At 43.0% G+C, this 16204-nt stretch overlaps 1 protein-coding gene across 1 annotated transcript in view; it reads left to right on the plus strand.

Annotated features, from left to right (window-relative positions):
- The window catches only part of gtf2e1 (general transcription factor IIE, polypeptide 1, alpha), a 35689-nt gene extending 27671 nt beyond the window's left edge, over positions 1-8018 (plus strand). Inside the window, exons 4-5 of the mRNA XM_080753047.1 lie at positions 2038-2270; positions 5407-8018. Coding sequence (XP_080609173.1) covers positions 2038-2270; positions 5407-5885 — 712 coding nt within the window. The 3' untranslated portion in view covers positions 5886-8018. The remainder of the gene's footprint in view (positions 1-2037; positions 2271-5406) is intronic.
- The last annotated feature ends 8186 nt before the right edge of the window (positions 8019-16204 follow it).

The raw sequence follows: 16204 nt of genomic DNA on the forward strand, positions 1-16204 counted from the left end.
GCCAACACACTAGGTGGGGTTGGCGATAGGGCCTTTCTGTGTGGAGTTTGCATGTTCTCCCCGTATCTCCTAGGGTTGATACCCTCACAAAAACATGCAGTAATCCTGGTCTCTATAATGCCTCCCCCTGGCCAGCCGGGGCGCTTGATGGAGGGGAAAGGAACTGGTTGGAATAACGTGTTCCTTCCGCGCGCTACGTCCATCCCGGGGAAATCCCCCCCCTGTCAGGTGAAAAGAAACAACTTGGACTACTTATGCATTGAAGGAAGGGTTAGGTCAGTCCGTGAGGTCAGTCCGTTGTCTCCCCAGGCGTGGCAGAGGGAGAGCAGAGCCCAGGCAGGGGTTGACACTAAGGTCTCAGAGGCACTTGCCCGTCGGGCAAGTACAGGTCATGATCTACTTGCCCTCAGGTCTTGGCCACTTGCCCCCCCCCCCCCCCCCCACACATGCTGCTCTTGATTAAATGCATTATGTAGCGCAATAGTGTGGATGTGTGTGGCTGGCTACCAACAGGGAGTTGATAGCACGGAAATATTAGACGCTTCGCACGGAAAATAGACGATTCGCGGACATTTTTAGCGCTTTAGCGCTGGAGCTCTCCTTCAGCAGCCTTTGCTATAGATTTTGGCACTTTTACGGGAATAGTTCTGTCTTCTTTCACTTTCTCCCCACCGTAAAGCGTGTGCATTAATCTGACCATGCTTTAGCATAATGTGAGTTTGCACGCCTTGTAGATTAGCTGTTTTCGACTGCTAGCTCACGTAGCCACTGCTTTTACAGTCTATGAGGAGCCACTGGTTGCACGTTCGTTCAGTGTGTGTGTGTGTGTGTGTGTGTGTGTGTCTGTGGAGGCGGAGGGATGGACTTGGGAGCGAGAGTGAGATAGAGAGACGGAACACTAGCCCCGTTCAAGTAGGCACAGATCTCATTAGTGTAACTCAAAATGTGCACTTGCCCTGTCGGGCAACCCAGTAGCAAACTTCACCTGCCCGACCTCTTTTTTTACTTGCCCCGGGCAGTCGGGCAACCGTTAGTGTCAATCCCTGCCAGGATTACATAGGCAATTGGCACTGGGTGAAAATGGGTTACAAAATCGTGGGATAAAAATTAAAAAAAATAATAATATATATTTTTTTAAATAAACACATTTTCATGATCTTGGAGCATCCTTCGCTGCAGGGCTGCAATTCATACATTCTGGAGCAGGATTCCTTTGAGAACAGATGGATGGCCAACGTTGTGCCAGTAGTGTATTGGCTCATTGTTTTATTTTGTTAACTGTTGGCACTGCTGTGCAATGCAGTTAATTTGGCTGTGAAAAGCCAAACATTCTATGGGCCCTCAGAGGAAATCCTGATTTCGTTGCTTTCTCTCTTAATTCCAAAGGCGATTACTTTTATGTTTATTGGGTGTCGTTTTGGTAGGGACTGTCTGGCAATTAGGTAAAACACATGCGTAGGGGTGGGCGATATGGAAAAATGCAATATCACGATATTTTCCCAAGCTGTATCACGATACACGATTTTATCACAATTCTTTTTCACGTTGGTTTTATGGTTATTTTTCAAGTTACTTGACAAAAGCTAGACTCTCTGGGGGAGGTCTAATGTAATTTACCTTCTGCTAAGCATCTAATAAAGACAGATCAGACCAAATTCTGTCTTCTAGTTAGATCACAGTGGTCAAATCAAACGGGAAACAATACTTACTGCAAAGTCTTGTCACAGATCTTCCCGCAGAGAGTAGGTGTGCGTGCGCCACACTAATGCCGCCTTAACCTGGCGGTCCCTATTTTGGCCACGTAATTAGAAGCGCAAATTGTCAAAGACATTTTAATAGCAAAAGCTTTTGAGGTTTTTAGATCGGCTATTTTTCACTACTTCTTAAACATTTGTTTTCTAATTCAGTCAAAAAAAAGGAAAGAAATCCCATCATTTCTTTTCTCCACTGTTTTGAAATGATGACAAATACTAAATGTAGGAAACCTTACCAACCTCTGACCTTTGCCTCTCTCTCCCTCCCTCCCTCCCTGTCCAGCCGCGAGCGTGCGGCAGCGGCCCTGGGGGCAGCGGGACCGCACCGCGAGGCCTGGTCCAGTAAGGGCTCGTCCTACGCCGACCTCTACACCCAGAACGTGGAGATCAGCATGGTGGAGCAGGAGGACCAGCGCAGGCAGGCCAGCGAGGGCAAGGCTCCCAAGGAGAGGCCGGTGTGGCTCACCCAGAGCACCGTGCAGGGAGCCTACAGCGAGCCCGACGCCCTCAACAACCGTGAGGAGACTTTCTCTTGCTTTTTGCCTTTGCGCCGACACACAGCGCAGTTTGTTACTTATCTACTCTTAAAACCGGGAAGACAGCTGTGCCATTTTAGATATTAACCACTTTAACCATTATTGTATACCCTGGCTGTTCAAAAACAGCAGATATACAAGCTCATAGCGCATCACTTCGTGCCACGCTATGAGCTTGTAGATCTGCTATTTTTGAGAGATCTTGAAAATTCGTGCAAATCTTTTCAACTCAAATCTTTGCTTCTGGGGGACCGCTGAAACTAAATATTTTGAGATTTGGGTCCTCGGCCAAATGGTGGTCCTCGATATGAAAACGTTTTGAAAACCACTGATAGTATAACACAAATGTTACTGAAAACCGTTGATTGATTTTGGGGTTTGTATTGCAAATCACAACGTGATGACATCACACCGTTGTACTTTACAATACAAACCCCAAAGTCAATCCTCCAGTTCTAGGCAACACAGAAGAGGGGGAACTTTTTTTCTATTTTCACACAACTCCTCTAAGGTATATTAATGACATAGTTCAATATTGAAAATGGGTGGTCTTCCCCCTTTAACCTCCATGGGGTGCCAGCCAATCACAGCTGGGACTAGGCGGGACTAGGGAGAATGAGGTTGCCTTTCACTATTAGGCCTACAGTACTGTATGTCCCTGGTTAGATTCCTGGGACCTGTTGTACAGTATGTCGTCGTCATCATCACTTTGTCACCATTCACTATCCTGTCAGTAGCCATGTTTCCATAAACGTATTTGAATTAGGGAAGCGAATTATCAGAAATGCGTATTAAGACTAGGGCTGTCACAATTATTACATAATCGTCTAATCGCAATTATTTTACATAATCGCAAATATTTTGTCATAATCGTCATAATCATGAATGTTGAAAAATGTTCATACATTTACAAACATTTTCAGAAATAGTGGAAATAGCAGATCTACAAGCTCACAACGCGTCGCATCGTGACGCGTTGTGAGCTTGTAGATCGGCTATTTCCACTATCAATGTTATTTTTAAAGTAGTACGTTGTCAAATATGTCAGTAATTTATTTGTGTATTTAGGTTATGTGTCATATCTGCAATGTACAACTTCAAAGCCTAAAAGCCAAACAGAAATGTAATTATCAACGACAAAAACACAATTAAATCGTTAATCGCCAATTATTTGAGTGACCATTAATCGTCATGTAAAATGTCATATCGTGACAGCCCTAATTAAAACAAAGCGAATTTAGACTGTTTCCATTAAACTGATGAAATGCGATTCTTGGGAGATCCTGCCTGGGTCCGTCTGACCGACCTGCTGTAAATACTTCCCGCTGGCTTGCACACAGTGCACAGAGCTGCATGGGATGGGGCTGATTTTTTCAGACCGAGAGACGTGAGCACTGCTGTGACTCTCTGCACACTCGCTGCAACCAGAGCCGGTCGCGACGCACCGTCGCGGAGAAAGTGCGCCCGGGTTGAGTCCTCCGGGCAGACTGCATCCTGCAGCGTCGCAGATGCAAGCTGCTGTGAGCTTGTAGATCAGCCACTTTTTGCACGCGCAACACGGTGTGATGACGAAGGGTCACTCCGTGTGCAACAACCGGTTTGTTTTGTGGGCTAACGGCTAACGCTATACAATGGATGTTAATTAAGCAGCAGGGGAAAGTGTTATAGGAGGACGATATGGACCAGAGCGTCATAATTTATTCGCAGACCCGTTTCCATTCACAAATGCGCATTTAGTTTATTCGATAAAGCCTCAAAATCCACCTCCTCCAAGCGGATACATTTTTTTGCGGATAATGAAAGTTTATTCGCATTTTGAAGTGTTTCCATAAAAAGATTTTGCGAATAAGCCTTAAATGCGCATTAAGAGGCTTTATGGAAACGCCACTTATGAAAAGCAAATACAATAATTGACTGTAAATTAACTTTAAAAAAAGAAGAAAAACAACTCATTAATGTCTGATTAATGAGACCTTTAGAGCGTTTAAATGTAGCTCTCATCCCTGGAGACCAGTGAAGTCATTACTCTGCACTCATACGTTATATATTTTCACAGTCTGCAACATAATATCAGTCATTTACTGTATGTTGTCGCTGTTGGGTGATCTCCATTTTTCTACTTTTTACAATTATCGAACCTAAGCTCCCATTGGATCCTCCAACTGTCCGTCAAACCACCCAACTTTGGAGATCTTTTCCATCATTGATTAGAATGACAAAGTCAGACGGATCGCCACATTATTTATCAAAAATCTTTCATGAAATTCCAACAAAAAGTATTTAATATAAAAGTACCTTGTTGGCAGTAAGTAGAACAGCAAGAGCAATATTACTAAAACATAATCATTTTAGATTTTAGGAATCGGCACTAGCTTGGCTTAGCTCCTCTCATGATGTTTCACAGACTTTGTATTTGGAGCACTTGATCTTGTGATTTTATTTCGCTTTAATCCAATTAGGCCTAGAATTATTGAATGCTTTAACCAGTGAAAAATAGCAGATATACAAGCTCACAGAGCGGCACTCGGTGCCGCGCTGCGAGCTTGTAGATCTGCTATTTTTGGAAAAAGTCGTGAAAATGTGTGCCAAATCTTTGAATATATGTATTTTCAAAGCGAACGTTTGTAACTCAAATTTTGCTTCTGGGTGGTCCCTGGAACTAAATATTTTGAGATGGGGGTCCGTGGCCAAATAAATATCATTTTGGGGGTCCTTGACATGAAAAAGTTTGAGAACCACTGACATAGTAGTCTCTCAAGAACAGACTAACTGAGCTCCAGTTAAGTGAAAAGGACCTTTTCTTTGACGATGGCTGGCCAGATTGCTGACGTAGAAACATAGGTTTTTCAAAAAACCTTAGAAGGATTCAAAAGACACTTATAGAATCGGGTCAAAATTCAAATTTTCAATATTTTTCAAAAATAGCAGATCTACAAGCTCGCAGCGCGGCACTTGGTGCCGCGCTGTGAGCTTGTATATCTGCTATTTTTCAATAGTTAAAGCATAAAATAATGATACACAATAATATGTACCTGTTCTGAATAATCCAGCGAGCGACGCAGTATCGTTTCTGACACGTGGTCTTGTTTGTGTCTCTCTCTCTCTTTCCCCCGCAGCGGAAGACATGGCGCCCGGAGCCATGGACGGCGTCGGCGCCCACGGCCAGTCGGACGAGAACGAGGAGGTGATGCGCGCCCTCCTCATCCACGAGAAGAGGAGCGGCGGTGGCGGCGCGGCGGCAGCCGGGGGGGGAGGAGGCGCGGCCGCCGCCAGGGCGCTGGCCTCCGGCAACGCCAGCAACTCGGAGAGCGACACCAGCGAGTCGGACGACGACTCCCCCAAGGCCCCTCCCCTTGCCTCCTCCTCCCAGCGCAGAGGAGGAGGAGCGGCGGAGGAGGTGATGGAGGACGAGGAGGATGACGAGGAGTTTGAGGAGGTGGGTGGGGACGAGGATCCCACGGTGATGGTGGCGGGGCGGCCCTACTCCTACCAGGAGGTGAGCCAGAGGCCCCAGCTGGTGGAGCAGATGAGCGCGCAGGAGAAGGAGGCCTACATCAAGATGGGACAGAACATCTACGAGGCCATGTACGGTTGAAGTCAGGGACGGGACGATCCCAACATTTTCATATTGTGGTTATTGTGACAGAAGAAATCACCCTCTTATCCTGGGGCGGAACATTTGCCAAAAAATAGCAGATCTACAAGCTCTGTGAGCTTGTAAATCGGCTATATTTTGGCAAAGACATTTGATAGAGAGTGAAAAAAAAGAATGTTTATTATAAGTACCTTTTACCAATTATAGAGGGTTTAAGTGGTACCGGATATGCAGTTCGGCAAATAAAAGGTGAATTGATCCCAGTGCATGACGGAGGACGATATCACGACAAATTAAACCTCCGCAATACAATTATCGTGAGTGTGTTTTATCTCGATAAACGATAATATGGCGCATCGTCCCATCCCTCGTTGAAATGCCCTCCGGTTCCCGAGCGGTCGCTCTACCTCCTGAGCCGCTGCTGCCCACGTATTGAGCCAGCGAACCCCGTTAAAGATTGTTGTTTTATGGTCTTCAAAAGTATTCCACAATATGTTCAAGATTTTTGGAACATTAGTCCAAAGTATAAAATGGGGTTAAAGTGGTTCAACTGATTTCTATCCTATATTACCTAATTTTGCTGAGGACATTCCTCAAGGACTGGACAGACTTACGGACGGACGGACGGACGGACGGACGGACGGACGGACGGACGGACGGACAGACCCCACTTTGAGAACCACCTGTGTTGACAACCACACCGCTCCACCTGGGGTCTCCAGCCTCTTCTTGTCACCTGACCGTGAGGAGTTTTACAGAGAGAAACAGAATGAGGTGGAACACATCGTAACCTTATACCTGTTGCCCTGTTGGAGTCACTAGTACGGATTCAGGAAGAGTGGGCACCGAAATGTTAAATTGTCTATTTTATTTCCAAAAGGTAAAATATAATTTTGAAAATGTTGGAAATAATGTAAAGCATACTGGATTTAAACATTGCATGGTATATCATTATCAGCCCTGATTTTATCCTTCAGTCTTGACTTTGTCCAACATGACCACAAGGTATTTTCTTTTTTTTTTGCAATTTAGGCCTTAAATGTCACGCATGTTCAAATCATGTATACTTTGTATAATTTTTTTATTTTTATTTTTTTAATAACCAATTTAACATTGACCGCTATGTTTAGGTGCCCACTCCTCCGGTTACCGCCAGTGCAATTTTATGCTGTAAAACGCCCTTCTGGCTTCCCAACCACAAACTCTGCAAGTTATTTTGGTTGGAGCACCTGGCCAAGCCAGAGGCACTGTGGAAGTTCCAAACCCCAGTCCCCACGGTGAAGAGCAGGGCCTCTGCACCCTGAGCCACCCAGATGCCCCTGTGCCATGATACTTTAAGGCATATATTAGCTCCTTTCGGAACCACTCGCTCCGCGGCTATGCCGCTCCGAGATGTGGTTCCTGCTCACAGCATGCCCAAATGACAATACTTAAAAAACACTCACTCTGTCAGCCCGGTCTGTGTTTTTTGTCAGCCTTGCCATTTCTCGCGGGGGAAATCTCGCGACACGCTCCCATTTCTCGCTTGAGATTAATGGCGGGTCACGTGATTGCTTCCGTAACATTTCGCTGGGAAAACACAGACCGGGCTGACAAAGTGAGCGTTTTTAAAGTATTGTTTCAACAAATCACTTGGATTACCCCCGCCGCTAAAAAAGTAGAGATGGGTATAGGACCATTTATTTTTGGATACAACGCTTGGTGACGGTAAGAGCGGTTGATAACCTGGTGAACTACCCCCGGAGAAACCTCATTTGGGCATAGCTGCGGAGCGAGTGGTTCCGAAATATATCAGACAGTGTTTTGAGAAAAGATGCTCTCGCGATTTAGTTTCAAGTGTTTGGTTTGAATTACTTTGGGTGTTGAACTTCTCAAGTCTGCATACTTACTGCTAGAAAGGAGTCAGTTTTGTGCCAATTCACTGTTATTCATCAGTTTGTTTTATTTTTTTATAGTTTGTACCATTAATCCATGCCCGCTCTAGTTGTTGCGAACATAGAGTTGGTTAAAGAGCTTTATTTGTCAAAAAGACAGTATATTTAGTTTCGAGTGAAAACTAGTTTTCAGTGGTTTGATGGTTCTGTAATCTGTATTTGTACCATGTATGGTTCCGAATTAAAGTTATAAGTAGGATTTATCAGTTTGTAAAGTAAAGTTGTGCCCTGCTCCTTGGCTAAACATTAGCACACAAATGTTGATGCCTGGAAATGTCCCAAACAACAGGCAGAGGGAACAGTCTCAACACACTTTTTGTTATTCACAAGTGATGATTTAGAGCATACATGGGCAACTGGCGGCCCGAGGGACACATGCGGCCCCCACCTCCACTTAATGCGGCCCGCAGGTTAATACCGGAATACTGATATATTATTGATTTCAGCTGTTACAATTCCAAACATGACCTGCTTTAATTCCGTCAGTCTATATTAGTAGCTTAAAGGAGCAGTTTACCACTTTTCAACCTGTCTTCATATAATAGGTCCTCACTAATATTCATGATAAAATATCACCATTTTTTTCTACTCAGTCCAAGTCTCCTAGGAGAGCTGTGGGAAGTTCAGAATCCATCGTCTTGTGACATCATCATTTTCCACAAAAAAAAAAATGTAATCAATATTTTTGAAAAAAATATTTAGATTTTTATTATCGCGAGAACAATGGCTTCCACTTTAAAATTGCAACTTTTCAGGAATAGAAAGCCTGCAGTTTCTATAAGCTGGATTGGCAATCGATGATGTCACAAGACGATGGGTTTCTGACCTGCCCACAGCCCTCCTCTGAGGAAAAAAGAAAAAAACTATTTTTGAGTGAGGACCAATTATATGAACATAGGTTGAAAAGTGGTGGAGTGCCCCTTTAACTCATACCCTGCCAAAAAAGACGTTTTTATAATAAAAACGTCTTTTTCACTATGGACCTCCCTGCCAGACGTCTTCTGGACGTCTTTTTTTTTTTAAATAATAAAAAAAAAAAAAAAAAAAAAATTGGAAAAATTTTTTTTTGAAAAAAAAAATGTTGGACCTCCAACAGTGTACTAAGCAGTATCGCGATCGCGAAATTGCATGTTTAACCCCCATACCAACCCCATATTTCAAACATGGCAGCCATGTTAGTTTACATTTGAAGAAAACATAAGGGCAGCCTTCTCCTGAATGCCTGAACGGATTTCCAAGCGGATTTTTTTGTTTGAAAGCTGTGAAAAGCATGCACATGCATAGTGCATGATCTGTGCACGAATGTGTGCACCAGCGTGCACACTATTTTAATTTTTTATTTTTATTTAACCCTTTGTTGGTGAACCGGCAATACAAGAGGTCCCCACTTTAAATATGGCACCGACTGAGTTAATGACTAATATTAAAATAAATGTCTTCTTTTATGTCCAACGTATTTGTATTTAGGTTCATGAAGTTAACATGAGTATATAACTAAATGCGTTTGAAATTAAATCAAAATGTTACATTTCAGGATTCCAATTAAAAAATAAAACAAATAATTCAGGATTCCAATTCAAAAGAAACAAAAATAGCCGATCTACAAGCTCAAAACGTTGTACATCTGCTATTTTTGCTTCTTTTGTATGAGATACTAGAAAGTGACAAAGTAGGACGTAGCAATATGCAATGTGGCACTCTGGAGTGAAGGTGGAAATATAGTGGCCCTCGCCATCATCAAAGTTGACTTCTTGTTATTCACAATTGATGATTGAGAGGGATTATATTTGTATTGGTCTGCAAATTGGTTTTACGTTTTTCCTTTTCGTAAATCCTACTGTCCGTTTTACTGGTTGACAGGTTTTTGATTAACCCGCTGTTTAGATTCTCAAGCCTGCTAGAAAAAAAAGGTAACATTTCTGTCCAGGGTCCTTCTGGATAGAATGACGCCCACTGTTGCCAAATGAGACCTCCCTGAAAGCCGATGCGGTTTGAGATCAACGATGGAAACTGGGGAAGGGTATCGTTAGGAGTTCATGAGATTCTGCTTATCGTTTATGGTTCTTATTGATTCCCCATTTTAGTTCTAAAATGCTTATAAAACAAAAAAAATTACAAAATATGGTGTAACAAAAAGTAGCTTCAATCGTTCAAAGTGTTAACTGAAGTAAATTGAGAACAAGTGCTACATAAGGATGTATATGTCACTGCTAGATTGAGAATCAGTTAGATCGAGAACCGGAGGGTTCATTGTGCGGCACGGGGCGGAAACAAACAGTCGCTTTGATCCACAGCAACGACAATGACAACGTAGCGTCGGCAGGAATGATAGCGCCTCACCCCACAGAGGTTAGGGTTAGGGTTAGGCATAGTTTTACCGAGGTTAAGGTTAGGGTTAGAGTTAGGCATAGTAAGCTAATGGCTAAACACAGCTGAGCTACGCTAGTAGATAAACAAAGAAAGAGGGGTCGCAAACGAGTGACGTCAGCGACTGCACAAGTGAATGGCTGTTGTGGCGGTAGGGTAGGGGTGTGTGGTGAATGACAAAACGAGCGCTCTTACCACGATCTAACCGAGTTACCCAATCTAACTGTAACATATATAAGAACACCATCTAAATGAGTATGTAAGACCGTTAGTTACTGTACCACCCATACTGGAGAACAGGAGCCTCTACTATCAACAGTAAAACATTGCACACTGGCCTCGTATGGTCATGTCACAAGACATACCGTCCTGACTGGAAAGTGAAGAAGAGGCAGGCAGATAATGGACAACTACAGGGAATGGGCCCTGCTTCATACTAGTGCATTAACGACTTGTGATTTTTGCAAGTCGACTCGACTCAGTAAAAAGTTGAGTTGAAGTCGACTTTATCGTTTGATAACGTCATCACATGCACTATCCCCCAATTATTTTGGGGGGGTCCCCAGATGATTAACTTAACGTGAAACATTGTTTTCTCACTCAACTGTAAACAAACCAACATCAAGTTTAAGTGTATAGACTATAGAGCATATCTTCACATTTCTAAAGTGACAATTTAAGGACTTTTTAATACCTCTAAAATGGCAAATTAAACATTGTCCAAATTGTCAAATATATAGAGGCAGAAATTGTGAAAATAGCCGATCTACATGCTCACAACGCCTCGCAACACAAGGTGTTGTGAGCATGTAGATCTGCTATTTTCACAATAGAAAGTATATACTGTATATATTTTTGATTTATCTTTTTCCAACTTCGACTTTCGACTTTCTCTGGTGGGAGTCGACTTGTGTAATTAAGTCGACTGAGTCGACTTGTCGACTTTTATGTTAATGCCCTGCTTCATACAGCAGAAGATGGAGAGTGCTGCAGATCCCTGACTGCCCAGGCATCCACCATGACAACCCTACGTCCCCATAGGCCATACGGTCATAACCCTACGGTCCCATAGGCCATGGGAGAGATGAGTGAGTGAAGTAAATATACAATTATAACTGAAGTAATTATATGTACAAAGTGATCCAATGCTGAAATGTTTGGTCTTCATAATACTGGTGTTTAACCAATTCACCCTTTGTCAGCCTTCTGATTCACTTTTGCTACCGGGGGCGGAGTTATGGAGTCCTTTTGTTCTTTCACCGCCGTGCGGTGATGTGGAGCACGGCCACGGCGCTGCGCGGTCATAGCGATTTCGATAAGTATAATGAATAAGCTTCAACAAACTAGTTCACAAACGATATCGATGTAACTAAGATGTTCGATTGGGTATATATATTTTAAATGGTCAGAATTACAATTAAAATATATTTTATGTTGAGAGTGAGGCTATAGTTCCTCAATTTCCTGGTCAGTGTGAGTCACCCAAGATGCACTGCTCTCTCTCTCTCTCTCTCTCTCTCTCTCTCTCTCTCTCTCTCTGCCCTCTGCCTGTTTCAGAGGATTAAACTAATTAAAACATGTATTTTCGAGGGGGGATTGCCAGGGGTCTCCATATATGGGTAACTGGTCCGATATACATCACTGGCCACATGGCCAAGACAATGCGCGACCTCGCTGCCTTGAGGCCCTGAGGCGTCTTACTAGTGTATAGATGGGTCTCACCCTTCTTTTATAACTATATGGTCTCACCATAACATAAGCCTCAGAAAAACTGAAGCACACTCTCAGCCGACACCTTGTGGAGTGTACAAGCCACCATCCATCATCATTGACAACACCCGTCTAAGAGTAGTGAATCAATTCACTCTCCAGCTGGCTTCCCATCCGCCAACATGGCCAATCGTGTTAGTTGAGGAGCCTGGCCATGCCATCTTGTGTGTTTTGAAAAGAGCGATTTTTCAAGTATTTTTTCAAGTCTGAAGACTGAAGTCATTTTGTGCACAAAGTGCCAATTCACAGTTTTCCCATCACTCCATTTTATTTTTTTGAACTATTAGTCCAGGTGGACCGTAAACTTCCCAAACTTTTTTGTCTCAGGGCAATCCATGAATATTTATTTAATCCGAGGCACCCCTACATTATAATTCTCACTCCCAGCACCTTATATTTATAGCTCATATAGTAAGGGGATTTTATAAGATATTTGACCAATCTGCGAAGTAAATCGTTACCAAGAAATTTCTTCACCAATGTGTTTCTAAAGGTGTGTAATAATATGTACTAAAAGGTTGAAATTCAACTCCCGGGGGAAACCTCTTAAAAAAACTGATTTGTATTTGTGTCCCATTAATTTACTATACAGGAAAAGAATACAAAAAATAAATCTGCTTTAGGTAACATGTGAGGTGTCTTACTAGGGGTTTTTCATGATGCTGAATCCATTGCAAGCATTTGTTTTGCACGAAAAACATTCCTTGGGCTAAAATCGGACCCACAAAATGATGGTTTAGTGATGAATCATCACTTTTCACCTTTTGTGGGGGCCATTTGTAGCCCACGGAATGTCTTTTGTGCAAAACAAATGCTTGCAATGGATTCAGCATCATGAAAAACCCCTAGTTTGACCCATCACATGTTACTGAAAGCAGATTTATTTTTTGTATTTTTTTCCTGTATAGCAAAGTTAATAGGACACAAACACAAATCATTTTTTTAAGAGGTTTCCCCCGGGAGTTGAATTTCAACCTTTTAGTACATATTATTACACACCTTTAGAAACACATTGGTGAAGAAATGTCTTGGTAACGATTTACTTCGCAGATTTTCTTATGTTCCCCTTACTAATAGTCATTGTCGGGTGTAAACCTTGTATGTCCAAAACGGTTCGTTTTGTATTTATCATCTATAAAATGTACTATTGTGAGGCGTTGTGTGCTTTTAGATGCTTTTTCACTAGTTTTGTGCGACGGTCTTGTATGATGAAGCAGGGCTTTGCTTTACCAAAAGACGTACACATTTGAAACTTGGAGATACAAGGTTTCTGCCCGACAGTGACGATATTTGAGTGATTATGTTGCGAGGAAAACATTGAGATAATAGCCATTTTGGTTAGAACTGCCTGAAAATAACGTTGTACTTCACGTTTAAAATGATACTAAATATATTTTCAAGTTTCCAAATAAAGTCCAAATATTATCAAATGATCTCGCGGCACCCCTGGACTGCCGTCGCGGCACCCCAGGGTGCCCCGTCACCCACTTTGAAAACCCCTGAACTAGAGGCACAATAATGACGTCAATGTTTTGATGTCTACATAGTCATCTGTCAGAGCGGGCCACTCCTTCAAAGACATGGAGGGGTTTGTCCCAGAGGGAAGCCTTCTGTGCTGGCCCAGCTCTGACATTTACATAAAGGTTATAGTCATGGAATTTTAATAAAACCCTGGGAATAAATTCCTTACCAAACAATTTCTTCACCAATGTGTTCGTAAAGGTGTCTAGTAACATATCTAACAAAGATTGAAATTCAACATCCCTAGCAAAATGTTTGACTGCTAGGGTAATTCTGGGTCTCATTCACTTACTATACACTGTACTGAATACTAAGGGAAAAAATCACTCCCAAAAATCTGCTTTAAGTGGGGTGTGAGGGGTCTAACTAGGTGTTTTTAATTATTCTGAATCCATTGCAAGCATTTGTTTTGCACGAAAAACATTCTTTGGGCCAAAAATGGACCCCATACACCTTGTGAAAAGTGATGACTCATCACTAAACCATAGTTTTTTTGGGTCTGTTTTTAGCCCAAAGAATGTTTTTCGTGCAAAACAAATGCTTGCAATGGATTCAGAATAATTAAAAACACCTAGTTGGACCCCTCACACCCCACTTAAAGCATATTTTTGGGAGTGATTTTTCCCTTATAGTACAGTGTAGTAAGTGAATGAGACCCAGAATTACCCTAGCTGTCAAACATTTTTGCGACTGTAGGGAGCTACTTACTGTAGAAACCTCCACCGGCTGTCCGTGGGTGAGTCAGTCAGTCAGTCAGTCCGTCCGTCACACTTTTGCCCTGCTCATATCTCCACAACCGTTGCCCCCATCCATGCCAAATTTTGCACACACACTCCTTGACTGCCAAACTACAACATCCAAGGACCCCCGGAGCCCCAGGGACCCCCAGGTCCCTGGGGGACCCCCAGATGTAAAAAATGACCAAATGTGCTCACACGTCACACGTCACACTTTTTCCCTGCTTATATCTCCGCACCCGTTGACCCGATCCATGCCAGATTTTACACACACACTCCTTGCCTGCCAAACTACAACCTCCAAGGACCCCCGGAGCCCCGTCCCTGGGGGACCCCCAGATGTAAAAAATGACCAAATGTGCAAAAATGACCAAATGACCACCCCAACAGGGCTGCTCACGGGGAATTCCCGGGGACCACCGACTCCTGGTGCTCCAGAACGGATGCAAAAGTGGTGGCGCCCCCAGTGGAGGACCCCCTGCCACTGCAGCGCATATAAAATGCCGTAACTCGGGCTAGGAGCGTCCGGGAGAGCCGGGGCCGGTACCTATTCGTCCGCCAAGGCAACGCGGAGACCCCACCCCTCATTTCTCACATGGCCCTATTGCAGCGCCACCTTCAGGCCGATTTTTAAAACACATTTTTGGACACTGCTCCTACAGTTTTTGCCCTAAAATCACGAATATCACTACACAGCATGTCTACACTCATGTCATCAACATGGATCAGGAAGATTTTGGAAAAACAAATTTTTGCCCTATTTGTGGAGATAAGCCACCTACGGTCGCTTATCTCCCGATTAGGGAGTCTTACTGGTGCTAGGGATGTTGAATTTCAATCTTTTTTGATAAGTTACTAGATACCTTTACGAACACATTGGTGAAGAAATTGTTTGGTAAGGAATTTATTCCCAGATTTGACAGTTATTCTGCTAATTTCCCCTAACTATTAGGGTCTTCTAGTCTGGGATCACTTCACTTTTCGGGCTTGTAACCGGTCTGGAGCGGAAACCACAACGCGTCATGTTGTAGTACTCAAAGACTACATTTTGGCCAGAACTATCCACCGTAAACAGTTTTAACCCAAAATAATTCCCCTGCGCTCAAGGACAGACTTTTAGGGCCTACCTAATAAACTCCTTGATGCGGAGCGGAATAGTTTTGCTTTTGAAAAATCTGTTTGGTATATGCATCTTTTAGTCCAACTGGTAGCGACTGGCAAGACTACACAAGGCTACTCAAGCATTTTAATAGGGATTGGGGAAACAAACGGAGGGAACCAAATCAAAGCGACGCCGCTTCTTCTAGTGGTTTCCGCGTTGGGCGGAAACCAAACGGCCTGTAGTGAACGAACACCAGGTTTTCCCACAGAAAGCCTGGTAGGCGAGATTAAGGGTCTTCTTCTTTCATTTTCTTTTAGGGTCATGATCTCACCAAACTCATGTGGCTGACTGACTGAGGTTGCCAACCATCCCTTGAAATACGGAATCGTCTTATTTGGAAACTAAAAGACGTGTCTCTTATTAAACTGATAAGAGACACACTTTGTTCCTTATTTTGGAGAATCAATCACATATCTTCGTTCAAACATCTCATATACATAGGCTAATACTATAATACAGGGTGTCAATAAATCATTATATACAAAAACTGTACATGCATTCAGTGAGATCACCATTCCACCAAGCTTCAGGAGAATTCACTATAGTGTAATTTGGGTTTCCCAGGGGGACTGAAATTACCAGCCCTTTGCGTTCCCATTTAACCTCAAACTCACTTTGTTTTGCAGATTTAGATTGCCGGTGAGTGCATCTTAATCCACACTCTCCATCTACATGTGACATGCTGTATGTGACATGTTATAAACATGTTTCTTGTCTGCAACCATACATTCATTAACGACTTTCAACCTGGCATCCCTATTTCGGGCACGTCATTATAAGCAAAAATAGACTACAATCTCACGATCGTCCCCTTCGTTTTTTTATTCC

Source organism: Nannobrachium achirus, assembly GCF_963921795.1.
Source record: "Nannobrachium achirus genome assembly, chromosome: 22".
Classification (NCBI taxonomy): Eukaryota; Metazoa; Chordata; class Actinopteri; order Myctophiformes; family Myctophidae; genus Nannobrachium; species Nannobrachium achirus.